Source organism: Micromys minutus, assembly GCF_963924665.1.
Source record: "Micromys minutus genome assembly, chromosome: 7".
Classification (NCBI taxonomy): Eukaryota; Metazoa; Chordata; class Mammalia; order Rodentia; family Muridae; genus Micromys; species Micromys minutus.
The window spans coordinates 32,467,492-32,487,428 of record NC_137976.1 but is presented as its reverse complement, the minus strand read 5'-3'; the positions used below and the strand labels follow the sequence as shown (position 1 = coordinate 32,487,428).

General features: G+C 41.1%; 1 protein-coding gene across 1 annotated transcript; it reads right to left on the bottom strand.

The window, feature by feature from the left end:
• Nucleotides 1–12,364: 12,364 nt before the first annotated feature.
• LOC308422323 (la-related protein 1-like) lies at nt 12,365–14,907 on the bottom strand (the record flags this gene model as incomplete). The annotated part of the gene is given in 5 exon segments (XM_080918858.1): nt 12,365–12,592; nt 12,596–13,051; nt 13,055–14,212; nt 14,216–14,650; nt 14,652–14,907. Coding segments are annotated over 5 exon segments (2,517 nt in total). The 5' UTR covers nt 14,892–14,907.
• Nucleotides 14,908–19,937: the final 5,030 nt, after the last annotated feature.

The following is a 19,937-nucleotide window of genomic DNA, read 5'->3' as shown; positions in this document are numbered from 1 at the left end:
TTGAAATGTTTTTGGAGAAGACTAATATGAGTTAATTTATTTGGAAAAAGACCTTAGTTACATTATGCATTAATATATTGAGAAAGACTGAAATTTATTTTGTAAGCAGTCAGTAAGTCAAATTAAAAATCTAAGTCAAAGCAAATGTGTATATATATATATATAACTTGTACACTAAAATAATGTGAGAAACTAATGGGACAAATAGAGAAGCAAAGACTGAAAAAAGGATCATCCAAAAACTGCCTCACCTGGGGATCCAGCCCATATGCAGCCACAAACCCCAAGCACTGATAATCTACCTGTTTTGGTCTCTCCTTCCTTCTCTGTTCTCTCCCCCTCTCATCTTCTCTTTTATCTTGAATGATTTATTCTCTTTACTTTTCCCCTCATACCCCATCTTCCTCCCCATGGTGATTTCCCTGGCTTCTTTCTTTGGGATCAGTGAACCTGCCTGAGAGCCACTTCCCAATAAATCTGTCTTTCTATGCTATGATCTGGCTTGAACTGGCTCATTTCTCTGATTGAGAAATTACTTATTAGCAGTCAATTTCAATACCTGTTTTGTTCATACATTTTTGTTCATAATATTTTCAAACTTTATGATACATGAATTCAAACATTATGTGTTTAAAGCTTTCTTCTGTGTATGCAGGACAAATGTGTGGTCATTGAAATTCCATAGTTTTCCTGCTATGAATATCAGGGTGCAAAAAAGCATTAAATGACTTCTTGCCAAAGTGCATCAGTCAAGTCACCTCTGTCTCCGACTCTCAGCTACTTCTACAGGCCTCCAGTTCTTCCATTTTATTCATTCTTCTTTCACTCACCTGCTGCTTACCAGATGATCTTTCTAAAATAAATCTAATTATCTCATTTATCACATTGACTCTTATCTCTCATCTGGTAGGAATATACATATTTTAATAAACATGACATGGTTTTCCTTGATCTGCTTACTTTCCCAATTATTTTTAAAGTAATTCTTTAAGTTACATAATGATCTGTTCATGAAAACTCTTCTGTGAGCTCCTGGATGATACTGTATTTTTCCTTGGAGAGGTCAGTGCTATGTCCATCCCTTAATCTGTGCTACCATAACTGTAGTTAGTTTATTCCATTTGGTTTTGGGTTTTTTAATATTAAAGAACAGCATTCTATAGAGCCACTCTCTCCATTAGCTTCTTCGACCTTTTCACTAATTCAGACACAGGAGTCACCATCTTCTGTTCATTATTCGAATGTGAATGTCTACATCTGACTCTTTCAGCTGCTTGTTTGGCCTTTCAGAGGGCAGTTATGCTAGGCTCCTGTTTGTAAGCACTCCATAGTATCAGTTATAGTGTAAGGCCTTGGGGCCTCCTCTTGAGCTGGATCCCAATTTGGGACTGCCATTGGACCACCTTTCCCTCAGGCTCTTCTCCATATTTTGCCCTGCAGTTCATTGAGACTAGCAGTCTCAACTAACCTGGACCCTGAGATTGCTCACACACTGAGCCACCAACCAGACCAAATAAAACAAACAGCTGAGAGGTGTTGCAAAGTCCTTTCAAGATCCCCCTCAAAGCAACCCAGTCATATATGTGACAGCAATACCCCACTAACCTCATGATGATGTCTGTCTTTTGGATTCTACAGAAGAGATCAAACACCATAACAAAGCAATGTGGCATGAATACTGCAGATCTGGATTATTCTATTATATCAAAGTTCATCATTGAAGAAGTCAAAACAGAAATTCAAACAAGGCAAAACTCTACAGTTTGGAGGCAGAAGGTGATGCAAATACTATGAAGAACTACATAGTGGCTTGCTATTCAGAGCCTGCTCAGCCTGCTTTGTTATAAAACCCAGGATAACCAAACTAGGGTATACCACCTGCAGTGTATGCTGGACCCTATCACATCAGTGACTAAAGAAGGAAATGCCCTATAGGTCGACCTTACTGAGGCTTTTATCAACTGAGAGCTCCCTTCTATCTAACAACTGTAGGTTGTGTCAAGTTGACATAAAACTGGTCAACAAATCCATGAAATGACTTGAAGTGCCAGCTCAAGCTGCTATACCCAGCAAAACTATCAATCACCATCGATGGAGAGACAAAGATATTTCAAGACAAATCAAAATTCACACAATATCTGACCACAAACCCAGCATTACAACGAATTATAATATAGGTGGTAAACCCAATATAAGGAGGGAAAATACAGCCTAGTAAAAACAAGAAAACTCCTAAACAAGAAAACTAAAAGAAGAAAAAAACACAGACACAACTCAACCCAAAAAAGCAAAGATGGCAGGAAACAGAAACAATTATTCCTTGATATCTATTAACATAAATGGTCTCAACTCCCCAATAAAGAGACATAGATTATCAGACTGGATACATAAACAAAATCCGGCCTTTTGCTGCATACAGGAAACTCATCTCAGAGACAGAGACAGACACTATCTCAGAGTAAAAGGGTGGGAAAACAACTTCCAAGCAAATAGCTCCAAGAAGCAAGCTGGAGTGGCGATTCTAATATCGAATAAAGTCAATTTCCAACCAAAAGTTATCAAAAAAGATAAAGAAGGACACTTTTTACTAATTACCGTGGAAATCTGTCAGGAGGAACTCTCAATCCTTAATATATATGCTCCAAATAAAAAATCACCCACATTCATAAAAGAAACTCTACTAAAGCTCAAAAAATACATTTCACCCCACACAATAATAGTGGGAGACTTTAATACCCCACTCTCACCGATGGACAAATCAGAGAAACAGAAACTGAACAAAGACACTGCAAAACTAGCAGAGACTTTGAACCAGCTAGAATTAATAGATATACACAGAACATACTATCCTAAAGTAAAAGAATACACCTTCTTCTCACCACCCCATGGTACCTTCTCAAAAATTGACCACATAATTGGGCACAGAACGAGCCTTCATCGATATAAGAAGATTGAAATACTCCCATGCATCCTCTCAGATCACCATGGTCTAAGGCTGGTCTTTAACAACAACAAAGACAACAAAAAGCCCGCATACACATGGAAACTAAACAACGCTCTGTTAAAGGATAGCAGGGTCAAAGAAGAAATAAAGAGAGAAATTAAAAACTTTCTAGAATTCAACGAAAACGATAACACAACATACCCAAACCTATGGGATGCAATGGAAGCAGTATTGAGAGGAAAACTCATAGCCCTAAGTGCTTCCAAAAAGAAACTGGAGAGAGCTCACTTCAGCAACCTGACAGCACAGCTAAAAGCCATAGAACAAAAGGAAGCAGATATACCCAAAAAGAGTAGACGGCAAGAAATAGACCAAATACAAACAAAAAGAACCATTGAAAAAATCAACAAAACAAAGAGTTGGTTCTTTGAGAAAATCAACAAGATTGATAAACACCTAGCCAGACTAACTAAAGGGCAAAGAGAGAGTATCCAAATTAACAAAATCAGAAAGGAAAGTGGTGACATAACAACTGAAACTAAGGAAATTCAAGAAATCATCAGATCCTACTAGAAAAACTTATACTCCACAAAATTGGAAAATCTGGAGGAAATGGACGAATTCCTAGACAGATACAAGGTCCCAAAGTTTAAAAAGGACCAAGTAAACCATCTAAATAACCCTATATCACCTAAAGAAATAGAAGAAGTCATCAAAAGCCTCCCAACTAAAAAAAGCCCAGAACCAGACAGGTTCAGTGCAGATTTTATCAAACATTTATTGGAGATATAACACCAATATTCGCCAAACTATTCCAAAAGATAGAATCAGATGGAATATTACCCAACTCATTTTTTGAGGCTACAATAACCCTCGTACCTAAACCACACAAAGACCCTACAAGGAAAGAGAACTTCAGACCAATCTCACTTATGAACACTGATGCAAAAATACTCAACAAAATCTTTGCTAACCGAATCCAAGAACACATCAAAACCATCATTCATCATGACCAAGTAGGCTTCATCCCTGGGATGCAGGGATGGTTTAACATAAAGAAATCCATCAATGTAATCCACCATATAAACTAACTTAAAGACCAAAATAACATGGTAATATCACTGGACGCTGAGAAAGCATTCGACAAAATCTAACACCCCTTCATGTTAAAAGTCCTGGAAAGAACAGGAATCCAAGGCCCATATTTAAACATAATAAAAGCAATATAAAAGAAACCAACAGCCAACATACTTAATGGTGAGAAACTTGAAGCAATCCCACTTAAATCAGGGACTGGACAAGGCTGCCCACTCTCCCCCTACCTATTCAACATAGTACTGAAAGTCCTGGCTGGAACAATTAGACAGCAAAAGGAGATCAAGGGGATACAAATCTGAAAGGAAGAGATAAAAACATCACTCTTTGCCGATGACATGATAGTGTACTTAAGTGGCCCCAAAAATTCCACCAGAGAACTCCTACAGCTGATAAACAAGTTCAGCAAAGTGGCCGGATACAAAATTAACTCAAACAAATCAGTAGCCTTCCTATACTCAAAGGACAAACATGTGGAGAAAGAAATTAGGGAAGAGGTACCCTTCACAATCGTTACAAAAACTATGAAATACCTTGGTGTGACTCTAACTAAGCAAGTGAAGACCCTGTATGACAAGAACTTCAAACCTCTAAAGAAAGAAATTGAGGAGGATCTCAGAAAATGGAAAGATCTCCCATGCTCATGGATTGGAAAGATCAACATCTTAAAAATGGCCATCCTACCAAAAGCAATCTACAGATTCAATGCAATCCCCATCAAAATTCCAACCCAGTTCTTCATGGAATTGGAAAGATCAATGTGCAATTTTATATGGAATAACAAAAGACCTAGAATAGCGAAATCCATCCTCAACAACAAAAAAACATCTGAGGGAATCACTATCCCTGACCTCAAGCTATATTACAAGGCAATTGTGCTGAAAACTGCATGGTACTGGTACAGAAATAGGCAGATTGATCAATGGAATAGAATAGAAGATCCAGAAATGAGCCCTCATGTACATGGTCACCTGATTTTTGACAAAGGAGCAGTAAACATTCAATGGAAAAAGGACAGCCTATTCAACAAATGGTGCTGGTCCAACTGGCACTCAACATGCAAAAGAATGAAAATATACTCTTACTTATCTCCTTGTACAAAGCTCAAGTGTAAGTGGATTAAAGATCTCAACATTAAGCCAGATACACTGAAACTATTAGATGAGAAAGTAGGGAAAACCTTAGTACACATAGGCACAGGAGAAAATTTTCTGAACAAAACACCAATGGCTCAAGCTCTAAGGTCAAAGATTAACAAATGGGACTTAATGAGATTGCAAAGTTTCTGTAAGGCTAAGGACATCGTCAAGAAAACAAAACGGCAACCAACAGAATGGGAAAAGATCTTTACCAACACCACATCAGATAGAGGCCTAATATCCAAGGTGTACAAGGAACTCAAAAAGCTAGACACCAGAGAATCAAATAACCCTATTAAAAAATGGGGTACAGAGCTAAACAAATCATTTTTAGTTGAGGAACACCAAATGGCCGAGAAACATCTGAGGAAGTGCTCGACATCCTTAGCCATCAGGAAAATGCAAATCAAAACAACTCTGAGATTCCACCTCACACCAGTCAGATTGGCCAAGATCCAAAACTCAGATGACAGTAGATGCTGGCAAGGCTGCGGAGAAAGAGTAACACTTCTCCACTGTTGGTGGGGTTGCAAGCTAATACAACCACTCTGGAAATCTGTCTGGCGATACCTCAGAAAATTGGATATAGTACTACCTGAAGACCCAGCTATTCCACTTCTGGGCATATACCCCAGAGACACTTTAATACACAAGAAAGATATATGCACCACAATGTTCATAGCAGCTCTATTTATAATAGCCAGAAGCTGGAAGGATCCCAGATGTCCTTCAGAAGATGAATGGATACAAAAATTGTGGTACATATACACAATGGAATACTACTCAGCCACCAGAAACAATGACTTAACCAAATTCTTAAGAAAATGGCTGCATCTAGAGAAGATCATCCTGAGTGAGATAACCAAGTCACAAAAGAACAGACATAATATGCAGTAACTGATAGTGGGATGCTAACCCCAGAGGCTTGCACTCCCCCAGAAACAACTCACAGACTGTATGAAGTCCAAGAAATAAAGAAAACAAAAAATATACATATATTCACAAAACAAGAAGACTTTGACTATTTCCATGTTGCGTTTTGTTTTACATGTACTTTACGCTTATTGTAACTATTAGGTTTTCAATGCATACTGTCAAGCCCTTGAAAAAAATTAAGTACTGACTAAAAAATATAATCACATTTTTTATGTAAAATTTATTTTAATGTCTGAAAAAACAGTACTGACAAAAATGTATAATTTTAAGCAAAAAATGTTTAAAATCTGTACATTTATCTTTGTTTTGCAAAATAACGTCATTTAAAAAAAAAGATTTAAGTTTAGTTTAAAATTTTGGGTTCTTCATTCTGCTTTAATACCAGCAGTTACTGCAGTAGATTTATCTCATACAAGTGCTGCGCATGTCTCCTCAGTGACCCCAAGTTGAGTCTTCTCTGTGTTCATCTCAGAATAATCACGAATGTTCATCACACAACTGATAAATGTGGTAAAAATACACACTGCACAAACAAACTCCAACAAGTAAATGCAAAATAAATTAAAATCAACTTTAAAAAAAAAAACGATCTTACTACTTACAATGAGCATAAAGTACATGTAAAAAAAAAAGATGTAACCTGGAAGTAGTGAAAGTTATCTTGGCGTGTAAAGATTAAGCATAATGGCTTTTCATTTTTCTTTTTTTTTTTCTTGAACTTCATATAGTCTGTGAGATATTTCTGATTTTTTCAGAGCTTTCTGGGGTTAGTATCCAATTATCAGTGACTGCATATTAAGTCTGTTCTTTGTGGCTGGCTTATCTCACTCAGGATATATTCTCTAGAAGCATCAATTTTCTTAAGAATTTCATGAAGTCATTGTTTCTGAGAGCTAAATAGTACTCCACTGTGTAAAGATACCAAAATTTTTGTATCCATTCATCTACTGAAGGACGTCTGTGTTCTTTCTAGCTTCTGGCTATTATAAATAGGGCTGCTATGAACATTGTGGGGCATGTGACTTTGTTGGATGTTGGAGCTTCTCTGGGATATATGCCCAGAAGTGGAATAACTGGGTTTTCAGGTAGTACTATGTCCAAATTTCTGAGGAATCGCCAGACTGATTTTCAGAGTGATTGTACCAGTTTACAACTCCACCAACAGTGGAGAAGTGTTTCTCTTTCTCAGCATCCTCGAAAGCATCTGCTGTCATCATTTTTGATTTTAGCCATTCTGAATGGTGTGAGCTGGAATCTCAGGGTTGTTTTGATTTTGAACTTCACTGATGACTAATGATGTTAAGCACATCCTTAGATGATTTTGAGCCATTGGATATTCTTCAAATGAGAAATTTTTGTTTAGCTCTGTACCCCCATTTTTAATAGGGTTTTTTTATTCTCTGGTGTATAGCTTCTTGAGTTCTTTGTATACCTTGGATATTAGGCCTCTATAAGTTGTGGGGTTGATAAAGATCTTTTCCCAGACTGTTGGCTGCTCTTTGTTTTCTTGACAGTGTCCTTAGCCTTACAGAAATTTTGCAATCTAATTAAGACACATTTGTCAATATTTGACCTTGGAGAACGAGCCATAGATGTTCTGTTCAGGAAATTTTCTCCTGTACCTATGTGTTCTAAGATTTTCCCTAATTCCTCTTCTAATAATTTCAGTGTACCTGGTGTAAAATAGAGATCATTGATCCACTTGCACTTGAGCTTAGTACAAGGAGATAAGAAAGGGTGCATTTTCATTCTTCTGCATGCCAAGTGCCAGTTGGACCAACACCATTTGTTGAAGAGGCTGTTTTTTTTCCATTGAATGTTTACAGCTCCTTTGTCAAAAATCAAGTGACCCAATAAGTGAGGGCTAATTTCTGGGTATTCTTTTCTATTCCATTGATCAATGTGCCTATCTCTGTACAAGTACCATGCAGTTTTTTTTGTTTGTTCATTTATTTTTTTTGTTTTTGTTTTGTTTTTCTTTTTGTTTTTTAGCACAATTGCCTTTTAATATAGCTTGGGTCAAGGATAGTGAATCCCGTGGATGTTTCCTTGTGGTTGAAGATGGATTTCACTAGGTCTCTTAACTAGGTCTCTTGTTATTCCATATGAAATTGTACATTGATCTTGACAACTCTATGAAGAATTTGGTTGGAATTTTGATGGGGATTGCAATGAAAATGTAAATTGCTTTTGGTAAGATGGCCATTTTTACAATGTTGATCTTTCTAATCCTTGAGCAAGAAAGATCTTTTTATTTTCTGAGATGTTCCAAGATTTCCTGCTGTAGAGATTTGAAGTTATTGTCATACAGATCCTTCACTTACTTAGTTAGAGGTATTTCATATTGTTTGTGACAATTGTGAAGGGTATCTTTTCCCTAATTTCTTTCTTTTTTTTTTTTTTTGCCTTTTCAAGTTTTTATTTTTATACATTTTTTTGTATTAAAAAGAAAAGCATAATAATTACCACCAATTGCAAAGGACTAGAGCAGGACCAGAATAATGAATGAATCACTTCAGCCTGGAAGCAGACACTCTCAATAATATTAATATTATAATACAAGCTCATTCATGTATTTTACATTTTTTTTGTCCTGTTGAATGTGATATCCTAGCACATGGTAAAGACAATGTACGAGCGTTAAAGTGGAACCTTCTCTGCAAAGCCCATAAGAGTTTTCCTTATGTGAGAACTGGGCTTAACGTTTTCTTCTGCCTCTGCCATCACCATGGCTGGAGGAGAGGGTGGGAGCTGGGGAGAACCCAGGGGCCCTTTAACAAGAGAGACTCTGGGGTCCCATCCAGGAGGACCAGACCAGGTAACCCAAACCTCTAGCACTCCCCACCATTAGCCTTGTCTTCATGCCCTTTCCCTCATGTCCAGACCTTCCAAGCAGCTTGCTTTCTTTTGCAAATGTTATCAAAAAGGAGTGGGAAGGAGCTACAGAACAAAACACTTAACAACTTGACATGGAGCTCAGCACCTCTGTCTGAACCTGGTGTCCAGGCTGGAGCAGGGGCAGGTAGCCTTCTCTTCGAGTAGCAAATTTACTCCAAGGCTCAGAGGGCAAACCACAATCTGCTCCTTGCTGGGCCCAGGAGGATGACGAACCCTGCACAGGCAGAGGATGTTCTGTCTTAGGTCTTGGATCCCATGGGAAGATGGTGATGGGGAAGTGGCTTGCTCTGGTGGCCCCCGACACTCCTGGCATACTTGTCACAGATACATCGGTCCTAAATTAAAGTGTCTTCAGAAGGTGAAGATGTAAACTACTCTGCAACAGCAACTCTTAACATGTCACAAAATACACACACACACACACACTCTCTCTCTCTCTCTCACTCTCTCTCTCTCTCTCTTTCTCTCCCCTACCACAACCCCCTCAGCCTGTGTTGAGATGATAGCCTCGCCTTCCCACCCCAGAGGGGCTTCTTCCTTCAGAGGATCTGGGAGAGGATGGCTGGCAAACCTAGCCTGGATACTCTAGATGGAAACCACCTTCCCTGACACACTGGGCAGGCCTTAAGCCCTGAGGTTCTGTGGTGCTGGATATACAGGATAGGGCTGAGCAAGGAAAGGAAAGGGGAAAGGGAGCTCACTGGTGAAGGTGCACCATAGGGCAGGTACCAGACCCAGGAGAAGGTCTCAGATCTTAGCAGCAAATTCTGACCCCGTATTTTTTTTGAGACAAGTGAGTCACAGGAGCTGACAAGGGGTTCACACATTCTAAGCACCAGGAGGGCAAGAGTGGGGCAAGGCATGAGCTAAAAGTAACAAGGTACCCAAAGACATAGGGCAGGCTCTTGCCAGCCTGGGATACTGTCTTAGTCCCAACTTTTGGGACAATAGAGGAACTCAGTGATGAGGAAGGTCATACAAGTTTCAATTAACTGAGTAAAAAGACCATACCCCCTTGTGCCAGCCAGATCCCAGTGTGGGGTAAGCATGCAGTCTCCCCAACCTGTGTGCTCAGCCCTTTATTGCCCTCCTCAGCTCCTGGTGACAGCAGCCTCCAGCCACTCCTCTGGCATTTGAAGTGCAGCTCAGGCAGTCAGTGGCTTTTGAAGAGAAGTCAGGTATACTCTATGTCCACATATACCTTCCTGCCAAGGGGCTTCACCAAATGGCAGGATCCCCCAGCCCTTGGTTCCTCTTACCCCTTGATCCCAGGCAGGGTCAATGAGATGGTGGGCAGAGATGGCTTGCAGGGGGTCATGGTATTAAGATGGGAAGACCACACCAGACCCTTAGAGAATGGTACCTTTCTCCACCTTGTGATACAAACCTCCTTGAGGCCAAAGGTCTTTTAAGGTTAGACACAGATCTAAACTGTGGACATCAGTTGTAAAAAAATGATGACGGGGCACCAATGTAAGAAAAAGATGACGGGGCACCAATGAAAGGAAAAGTCACAGGGCACCAATGTTGTGAAAGGATAACGATCCGAGTCATGGCACCAATGTTAGGGAAAGGATGAAGAGAGTGAGGGGCCTATGGCCCATGGAGGTGAGGCGAGGCCTGAGGGCAAGGGAGATGCCTCTGAGGGGTCCATGTTGGGAATCCCTTCCCTGAGGGACCAGCCACACAACAGTATAGTACGGAATAGAGTTTATTCAGGTCATGGGAGAGTTAAGAGGGTGGTAGAGGCAGAGAGAGAGAAGTAGAGGAGTAGAGACCGGCCATGAGCACATGGGAAAGAGGGGGTAAGGGAAATGGGAGAGCAAGGCTGCAAGAGCACAAGGGCAGGAGAGGCCAAGAGAGAGAGGAGGGGTCAAGCAGCTCCTTTTATAGTGTCAGGTCACTGGGGCGGAGCATACCTGGCCACTGCTGGGTAATTGAGGGGTGAGGTATACCTGGCTGTTGCTAGGTAACTGAGAGGTGGGGTTTACAGAATCCCAACATCAGTGGGTATTCATCCCCTTGTTCTGGAGATGGGGAGATGTGCAGACTGAGGACAAGTGTGTACCAGGCAAGACCAATTCTGTTTACAACAGTTTGAAGCAAACTTGGCCTTGGGGTTCTGAGGGCACGGTAGGGTAGAGTGTAGTGGGGCAGTTTGGTGAGGCAACCGCAAGCAGAACAAGGACAGTGGCAACAGTGTGCAGACATGGGACATCGGCTTCAGACAATGCAACTGCAGGGGTGTCCTGGGCACAGTTCTGATAGAACTGCCCCAACGCTCTTGCCTCCAGGCAGAAGGCCCGGTACATGCAACTCAGTCCCAAGAAAAATTCTAATCAGTCCAAGCCCAGGGAAATCCACATCCCAGGAAGGTAGGGCTCTTCCAGAGACTCAAGGAAAACAGGCATTTGGGCATTAGTTCAGGTTCCCGCTCCACAATAAGGCAACTTTTTAAAAAATATTATTTTCAAAAACAGAACAGAAGAAAAATTCCAAGGAGGGGGAAAGACATCACTTTCTATGGATTAGGTGGGTTCTGATTTTTTTGTCTTTTTTTTTTTTTAAAGTGGTCGATTTTGTCATTTTTTTCTTTCTTCTTTTTTTCTTTCTTTTTTCTTTTCTTTCTTTTTTTTTTTTTTTTTTTTTTTTTTGTTTTTTTTTTTGTTTGGTTTTCCCAAGGATGGAAAGGTCAGAGAAAAAAATAAAATGAATCATCTTTCAATAGTCTCTTCTGGTGTGAGCAGCTTCTCTGGGGTGGGGCGAGGGGGCGAGGCTTGAAGCACCCCAATCCCCCACTGAGATCCTTTGGTTTCCTTCCCCCAGAGGTGGCAGAAGGGCATGTGGAACAGCAGGGACACGGTGATGGCAAACCCCAGGTGATCAAGGGGCTGGTGCTTCTAGGGCCCACATGGGCACCGCTAGAGCCTCCTGGTGGGCTGCATAGTTGGCTTGAGGGAAGTGGGAAGAGGCAGGGGAGACAGGTTGGCCTAACAGCCATAGGAAGGGCTGAAGAAAGATTTTGGTAATCCAGACAAACTATCAATAATTTAAAACTTGATATATATATATATATATATATATATATATATATAAAATCTCTCCCCTTCCCCTCCCCCCTTAGAAGTTATGATGGAGGTCGTGGAGACAAGAGGGGAAGGGTATTTGGAGGCTCCTGCCCAGGAGCACCGCTAATAGCCCAAATGGTATACACAGCTACTTAGCTCAGAGGCCTATCCTTAGGAACTCTAGGCCTGTCCCATCTCTTGTTCACTCTCCTGGGCCTGGGCACCCCTATATATCCTCACCCACCCCACCCTTCTATCCCAAACCTCAAAGGGCTTCTGGCCATTCACTTTCCCAAAGTCAGTGTGTCCGTGTGCTGGCTTGTCCATTTGACATCTTCTCGAGTGGCCTGGCCGGTAGGTGTCGTAGGGGGTTGGCTGATCCCAGTGGCAGGCCTGCTGAAAGACTGGGAAGGGCACCGCTTCCTGCCCTCTCCGCTGCCTCCTGCTACTACTGGGTGTCGCTTGTGGTTGCCTTCCTCGCCCATGGGGGGGTCCACTCGGAAGTCTTCTAGTCAGCAGAATTTGCCAAGGTATTCTTGCAGTTTGGGGTCAATGTCCAAATTTTTGGCTTTGGAATATTTCAAGAAGGCCCAGAATTTCTCCAATCCATAGAGTTGGCCAGCCTCATAGTCTTTCACAGTCTCCTCCTGGAAATCCTTGAATATGTCCAGCCGGAACTTCTTCTCTAGGCCATAACTGTAGTATCGAAAAAGGCACTCCAGACCGTACCTGTAGCCTTCTTTGGCATCCTCCAGTGCCAGCTGCTTGAACTCTTCATACATCTTTTTATTGAAGTGATCTCGGAGGAAGAAGGACCAAAAGCGGAAGAGGGTGTTCATCTCCTGAGACTGGCCAATGCCCAAGCGCTTCCGCTCATTAAGGCAGCACCTCCGATACTTGTGGTAGACATGCTGTGTGAAGCCATTTTCCTTGAGCAGCTCATGGGAAGGATGCTGGAACTTGGGCAGTGACTAAGGGGTACAGCCATAGCTGCCGACGGCAGGTGTTCCCTCTGAAGGACTGGAGCTAATTGAAGCAGTCCTGGGCCTGTGCTCCGGAGAATCCATCACCCAGCCCACATGACTTTCCAAGGGGGGGTTCGAGCTGTGCCTTGTCTTTCTTTTTCGAGGCATCTTGGCATCCAGGGTCCGTCCTTCTTTCACCACTGGGTAAAAACGTGATGTCTGACTAGAGTCTTTGAGCTGGGGGGTCCGGGGTGTGCGGGGTGTCCTGGCATTTCGGTAGTTTGGAGACTCTGGGACAGTGGTTGGTAGAGAACGGGCAATGGTGGAGGGCTCGGGAGCACCAAACAGCTTGTTGGCCAGGGCATCAGTAGGAACTTGTTGGAACCGAGGTGGCCCAGGAGGAACCTCCTGGTTAGGATCCACAGGGGGCTCAGGGGTCAGAGTGTCAAATTGCTCCCAACTAATCATATTCACTTTCTTGAAGTTCTCGACTTCTTGCTTGATCTGTGAATACTCGGGCTCAAACTTCTCAGTCCATAGGTCTTGTTCATAGTAGAAGAGTCCGTCATTAATGACCTTGGCCAGCTCAGCACTCATCTTGGCACGCGAAGTGTGGTTGCCCGTGCAGTCCCCTCCAGGGTGCCGACGCATGTAAGGTGGTGTTTGAGTGACAATAAGGATCTTATTGACATCCCGGTCATCGATTTCATAGTCAGAGTCCTCATCAGACCAGGCAGTGAAGGTGTTCTTCCGTCCATCCATCTGCTCCATCTCCTCATCAAACAAAAAGTCTAGTTCTTCTTGTTCATCCTGATCCTTTGACATCAGCTGCTGGGATGGAATCTGCTGGGGCAGAGCAGTTGGGTGGGCGAACCTGGGCTCCTCTGACTTCTTGGGAAGTGCTGGTGAGGGCCGAGGCCTTTTCTTTACTTCAATCCAGCTCTCAGAATCCAGATCTGGGAGGCTGGCAGACAGGCCCTTGGGAAGAGTTTTCAGGTTGCTAACCTCCTCTGTTTTGGTTGGCACTGGGGTGACTGCACGGGGAGAGCCAGGTGCCGACTCTGTCTCCTTCTGGTAGTGCTGTCCAGGAACAAATTCTGGGCAGTTGAGAAGCTGAGAAAAATCAGTCTGAGAATAATCTACTATTGGGGGCTCAGGCAGTGGCCACTATTCAGGTTCTTCCCTCCTTCGGACTTTCTCCTCAACCATCTCTACCACCTTGCTGTCCTTTAGAGCCGCAAAGATGAGTGAAATATTAGTGGTCAGGGCCTGTACACGATGAAAGGAAGCAATAAGGGTGATGGGAAGGAAGCCATCAGCATCCATTTTTCGTCTCAGGAAGAAGTCTCGCTCTAAATTGTCCACGCTGAAGTAGTATTCAATCTGGCGCTTGATATAATCCTTGAGCAGCTCCTGGTCCACACTGTAAATCTCAGTGCTGCTGACATTGTCAAAGTAGTAAGTGATGTTGTTCATATACTTGGGGGTGCGGGGCCCCTCTGTACCATCAAACTTTCGGTAGCCAAACTGGTAGTCAAAGTGGGTTCGAGTGCCACCCTGTCCACGGCCCTGTCCACGACCACGCCCCCGTCCACGGCCACGGGAAGGAAGCCCGAGCCCCACCAGCCCCATCACTCTTCACACTCGACGTCTCATCCTGCTTATGCCAGGCAGGCTCCGGTTTGGTCTCTGGTTGCCAGGCTGGGGTGGGTGGGGCCACAGATACCGGCATGTAGGTGGAAGGTTCAGATCCTTTGATCTCCCCTCGGAGAGCAGGCGCATGTCTTGGTTCCTGCGGGCGAGCAGGACGCGAGGCCAATTTCTCTCTGGGTACTTCAGGCTTCATGTCTATTTGCAACGGAACCCACTTGTGTTTGTTCCCTAATTTCTTACTCTGCATGTTTGTCCTTTGAGTACAGGAAGGCCACTGATTTGTTTGAGTTAATTTTATATCCAGCCAGTTTGCTGAATTTGTTTATAAGCTTTAGAATACCTCTGGTGGAGTTTATGGGGTCACTTAAGTAAACTATCTTGTCATCTGCAAACAGTGATATTTTCACTTCTTCCTTTTCAATTTGTATTCCTTTGATTTCCTTTTGTTGTCTAATTGCTGGGGCCAGGAATTCAGGTACTATGTTGATTAGGTAGGGGAAGAGTGGGCGGTCTTGCCTTGTGCCTGACTTTGATGGGATTGCTTCAATTTTCCACCATTAAATTCGATGTTTGCTGCTGGTTTGCTGTTTATTGCTTTTATTATGTTTATTTATTGGCCTTGGATTGCTGTTCTTTTGAAGACTTTTAACATGAAGGAGTGTTGAATTTTGTCAAATGTTTTCTCAGCGTCTAGTAAGATGACCATGTGATTTTTTTCTTTGAGTTTGTTTATATGGTGGATTACATAGATGGATTTCCATATATTAAACCATCCTTGCATCCCAGGGATGAAACCTACTTGATCATGGTGAATGATCATTTTGTTGTGTTCTTGGATTCAGTTTGTCAGTATTTTGTTGAGTATTTCTCCATCAATGTTCATAAGTGAGATTGGTCTGAAGTTCTCGTTCCTTGTATGGTCTTTGTGTGGTTTAGGAATGAGGGTTATTATAGCCTCAAAAATGAGTTAGGTAGTGTTCCATATGATTCTATTTTTTGGAATATTTTGGAGAGTATTGGTATTAGGTCATCAATAATGTCTGATAAAATTCTGTACTGAACCCATCTGGACCTGGGCTTTTTTTTTTCTTTTCTTTCTTTCTTTCTTTTTTTTTGGGGGGGGGGGTTGGGAAGTTTTTGATGACTTCTTCTATTTCCTTAGGTGTTATGGGATAATTTAGATTGTTTACCTGATCCTGGTTTAATTTTAGCTTCTGGTATCTTTCTAGGAATTCATCCATGTCCTCCAGATTATCCAGCTTTGTTGAGTATAGGCTTTTATAGTAGAATCTGATGATTCCTTGAATATCAGTTTCAGTTATTAGGTCTCCACTTTCCTTTCTGATACTTGTAATTTGGATACACTCTCTTTGCCTTATAGTTAGTCTGGCTAATGGTTTATCAATCTTGTTAATATTCTCAAATAACCAGCTCTTGGTTTTGTTGATTCTTTGGATGGTTCTTTTTGTCTATATGGTCAATTTCTGCTCTGAGTTTGATTATTTCTTGCCATCTATTCCTCTTGGATGTATCTGCTTCATTTTTTTCTAGAGCTTTCAATTATGCTGTAAAGTTGCTAGTGTATGCTCTCTCCAGTTTCATTTGGAAGCACTCAGAGGTATGAGTTTTCCTCTCAGTACTCCTTTTATGGCATTCCATAGTTTTCTGTATGTTTTATTTTATTTTCATTAAATTCTAGAAAATCTGTAATTTCTTTCTTTATTTCTTCTTTGACCTTGCTATCGTTTAATAGAGCATTGTTTAGTTTTCCTGTGTATATGGACTTTTTGTTGTCTTTGATGTAATTAAAGACCACCATTATACCATAGTGATTTGAAGGGATGCATGGGAGTATTTCAATCTTCTTGTATCTATTGAGGCTGGTTTTGTGACTTATTATATGGTCAGTTTTGGAGAAGGTGCTGTAAGGTGCTGAGAAGAAGGTGTATTCTTTTGTTTTATGATGATATGCTCTGTTGACGTCTATTAATTCCAATTGGTCATAACCTCTGCTAGATTCACTGTGTCCTTGTTCAGTTTCTGTTTCTATGATATGTCCATTGAGAAGAATGGGGTGTTGAGGTCTCCCACTATTATAGTGTGTGGTACAATGTATATATATATATTTAGCTTTAGTAGGGTTTCCTTTATGAATATGGGTGCTCTTGTATTTGGAGCATATGTGTTAAGGATTGAGAGTTCCTCCTGACCAATTTCCCCTGTAATGAGTAAAAAGCGTCCTTCCTTATCTTTTTTGATAACTTTTGGTTGAAAATCTACTTTATTCGATATTAGAATTTTCACTCCAGCTTGCTTCTTGGTGCCGTTTGCTTGGAAATTTTGTTCCCAAACTTTTACTCTGAGATAGTGTCTGACTTTGTCTCTGAGATGAGTTTCCTGTATGCAAGAAAATGCTGGGTTTTTCATTTATTCATTCTGATAGCCTATATATTTTTGTTGTAGAACTGAGTCCACTTATCTTAACAGACATTAAGGAAAAATGATTGATGTTTCCTGCCATTTTTGCTTTGGAAATTTGAATATTGCCTGTGTGCCTTTCTTCTTTTGGTTTTCTTGATTAGGTATTTTCTTGTTTTTACTAGGATATACTTTCCCTCCTTATTTTGGGTTTTCTCCCTATAGCTTGTTGTAGTTCTGGGTTTGTGGTCAGATACTGTGTAAATTTAGTTTTGTCTTGGAATATCTTGATATCTCCATTTACAGTGATTGAGAGTTTTGCTGGGTATAACAGCTTGGGCTGACTCTTGTGTTCTCTTAGGGTCTGCATGATGTCTGCCTAGGAATTTCTAGCTTTCATAGTCTCTGGTGAGAAACCAGGTGTGATTCAGATTGGTCAGCCTTTTTATGTTAAATGACCTTTTTTGCTTAGTGCTTTTAGTATTCTTTGTTTGCTTTGGGCACTTGGCATTTTGATTATTATATGTCAGGAGGAATTTCTTTTCTGCTCCACTCTATTTGGAGTTCTATAGGCATCTATTATGCTCATGGTCATCTCATACTTAAGGGTAGGGAAGTTTTCTTCTATGATTTTTTAAAGATATTTACTCTGCCTTTTACTTGATATTCTTTGCCCTCTTCTATTTCTATTATCCTTAGGTTTAGTCTTCTCATTGTGTCCTTGATCTCCTGTACATTTTGGGTTAGGAGCTTTTTGGTTTTTGCATCTTCTCTTACTGTTTTGTCTATGTTTTTAATGTTGTCTTCGACAACCCGAGATTTTCTCTTCCATCCCTTCTTATCTTTTGCAGATGCTTGTGTCTTTGACCCCTGATTTCTTTTTTGGTTTTTCTACCTCTAGGGCTGTCTTATTTAATCTTTTCTTTATTGTTTCCATTTTGAATTTAAATTCCTTCTTCCATTCCTTCATCTCTTAGGTTCTGTTTTCCTTTAGTTCTTTGAGTTCTTTGAATGTTTTTCTTGTTTCCTCTTTAAAAGTGTCTTTTCTTTATGCTTTTCCTCCCGTTTTGTTTAAGGATCTCTATCCTTATCTTGAGGTATGAATTCGGGTCTGAGTCTTCTTTTTCTGGAGTGTTTGGCATTCTGCTGTTTGCTGTCGTGGGAGAGCTGGATTCTGGTGTTGCCAGGTTGTCTTGGTTTCCATTGGTTATGTTCTTTTGCTTTCCTCTTGGCATCTTTTTTTCTGTGATTATATGTGAGCTTGTTGTAGGTGATTGGTTCTCCTCTCTCCCTTGTACCTGGTCTGTGTCCCTGAATCTGCACTCTTCCTGGTAGCTGATGAAATGAGTGCCTGTTCTGCATGCATGGGCTGCTGAGTTGAAACAGACACCTAAGGCAGGGTCCCTGCTTCCCTGAAACAATGGGGAGGGCACACTTTTCCTGCATTCAGCACAGAACTCTCTGTTCTCTGGCTACTCCGAGTTCTGTCTTACCCGGCCTGTGTCCGTCCCTGGATCTCTGCTGTTCCTGGTGGCAGATGGCCTGAGTACCTGTTCTGTCTGCCCGGGCTGCCGGGTGGAAAAAGACACCCTAAGACAGGGTTCCTGCTTCCCTAAACCAATTGGAGGGCACTTTTCTAGAGCTAGGCACAGACCTCTCTGTTCCCCAGCTACTCAGAGCACCATATCACCAGGCCTGTTGATAGGTGATGTTTATATGTTTGTACTTCATGCTGTCTGGCAAAATTTTTCTGAAAGAAAAAAATTTAAAGACCAACAGTATTTAAGCAACTAATTGTTATGGTAAACAAGTAAGCATCCTTTGGAAATGTATTATTTTGTTCATATTCATAAATGACATTGTTTAAAATATGTTACTGTGTAGCCATTTTCTTAAAACTGAGTATTCACTTATTAGTGGAAGTGGGATGCAAAATAAGACAAGGAACTTAAAGTAACTTTTTAGTTTCAGGGAGCTCAGAATATTATAGAAAACAAAAGACCCTTTACTGAGCACACAGCTTTTAGTATTTATCCACTGTTGCTAATCTTGACATTGCCTGCAATTGTCATTCTGAAGTTCAGAAAGCACACTACAGAGTACTACAAATCCAGTACTAAAAACACTCTGGAAATCAGTTTGGTGTTTCCTCTGAAAATTTTACATAGTACTATCTGAACACCCAGATATTCCACTTCTGAGCATATACACAAAAGATGCTCCAAAATATAATAAGGACACATGTTCAACCATTGCCACAGCAGCCTTATTTATAATAACCAGAAGCTGAAAAGAACTAAGATGTCTTTCAACAGAGGAATGGATACAGAGAGTGTAGTACATTTACACAATGGGGTTGAGTGAGATAACCCAGTCACAAAAGAACACACTAGGTATGTAATCACTGATAATTGGATACTATCCCCAGAAAGCTCTGAATACCCAAGAAGCAAATCACAGACTTTATGAAGATCAAAAATAAGGGAGGCCAAAACGTGGAAGCCTCAGTTCTTCTTTGGAAAAAAATAAAAGGAAAAAGAAAAAGAAAAATATAGTGTATTCATCATATATTATTATGTAACAAATTCTGTGAGCTATAATATTTTATATAACAAATAACTTTTTTAAAAATGGAGAAAATAAATGGAGCAAAAGCATTCCAATAAAATCCAGTACTGTACCAATATTTGTTTCATTCATATTAAAACACTATGCTCATCTACAAAATGTAGTGATGATCTTCCTACATCATGTCATGGAAACTGAAGCTGCTAGTGCAAAGGTGCTGAACATAACTTCTATGTTTACGTAGAGCCTTGAG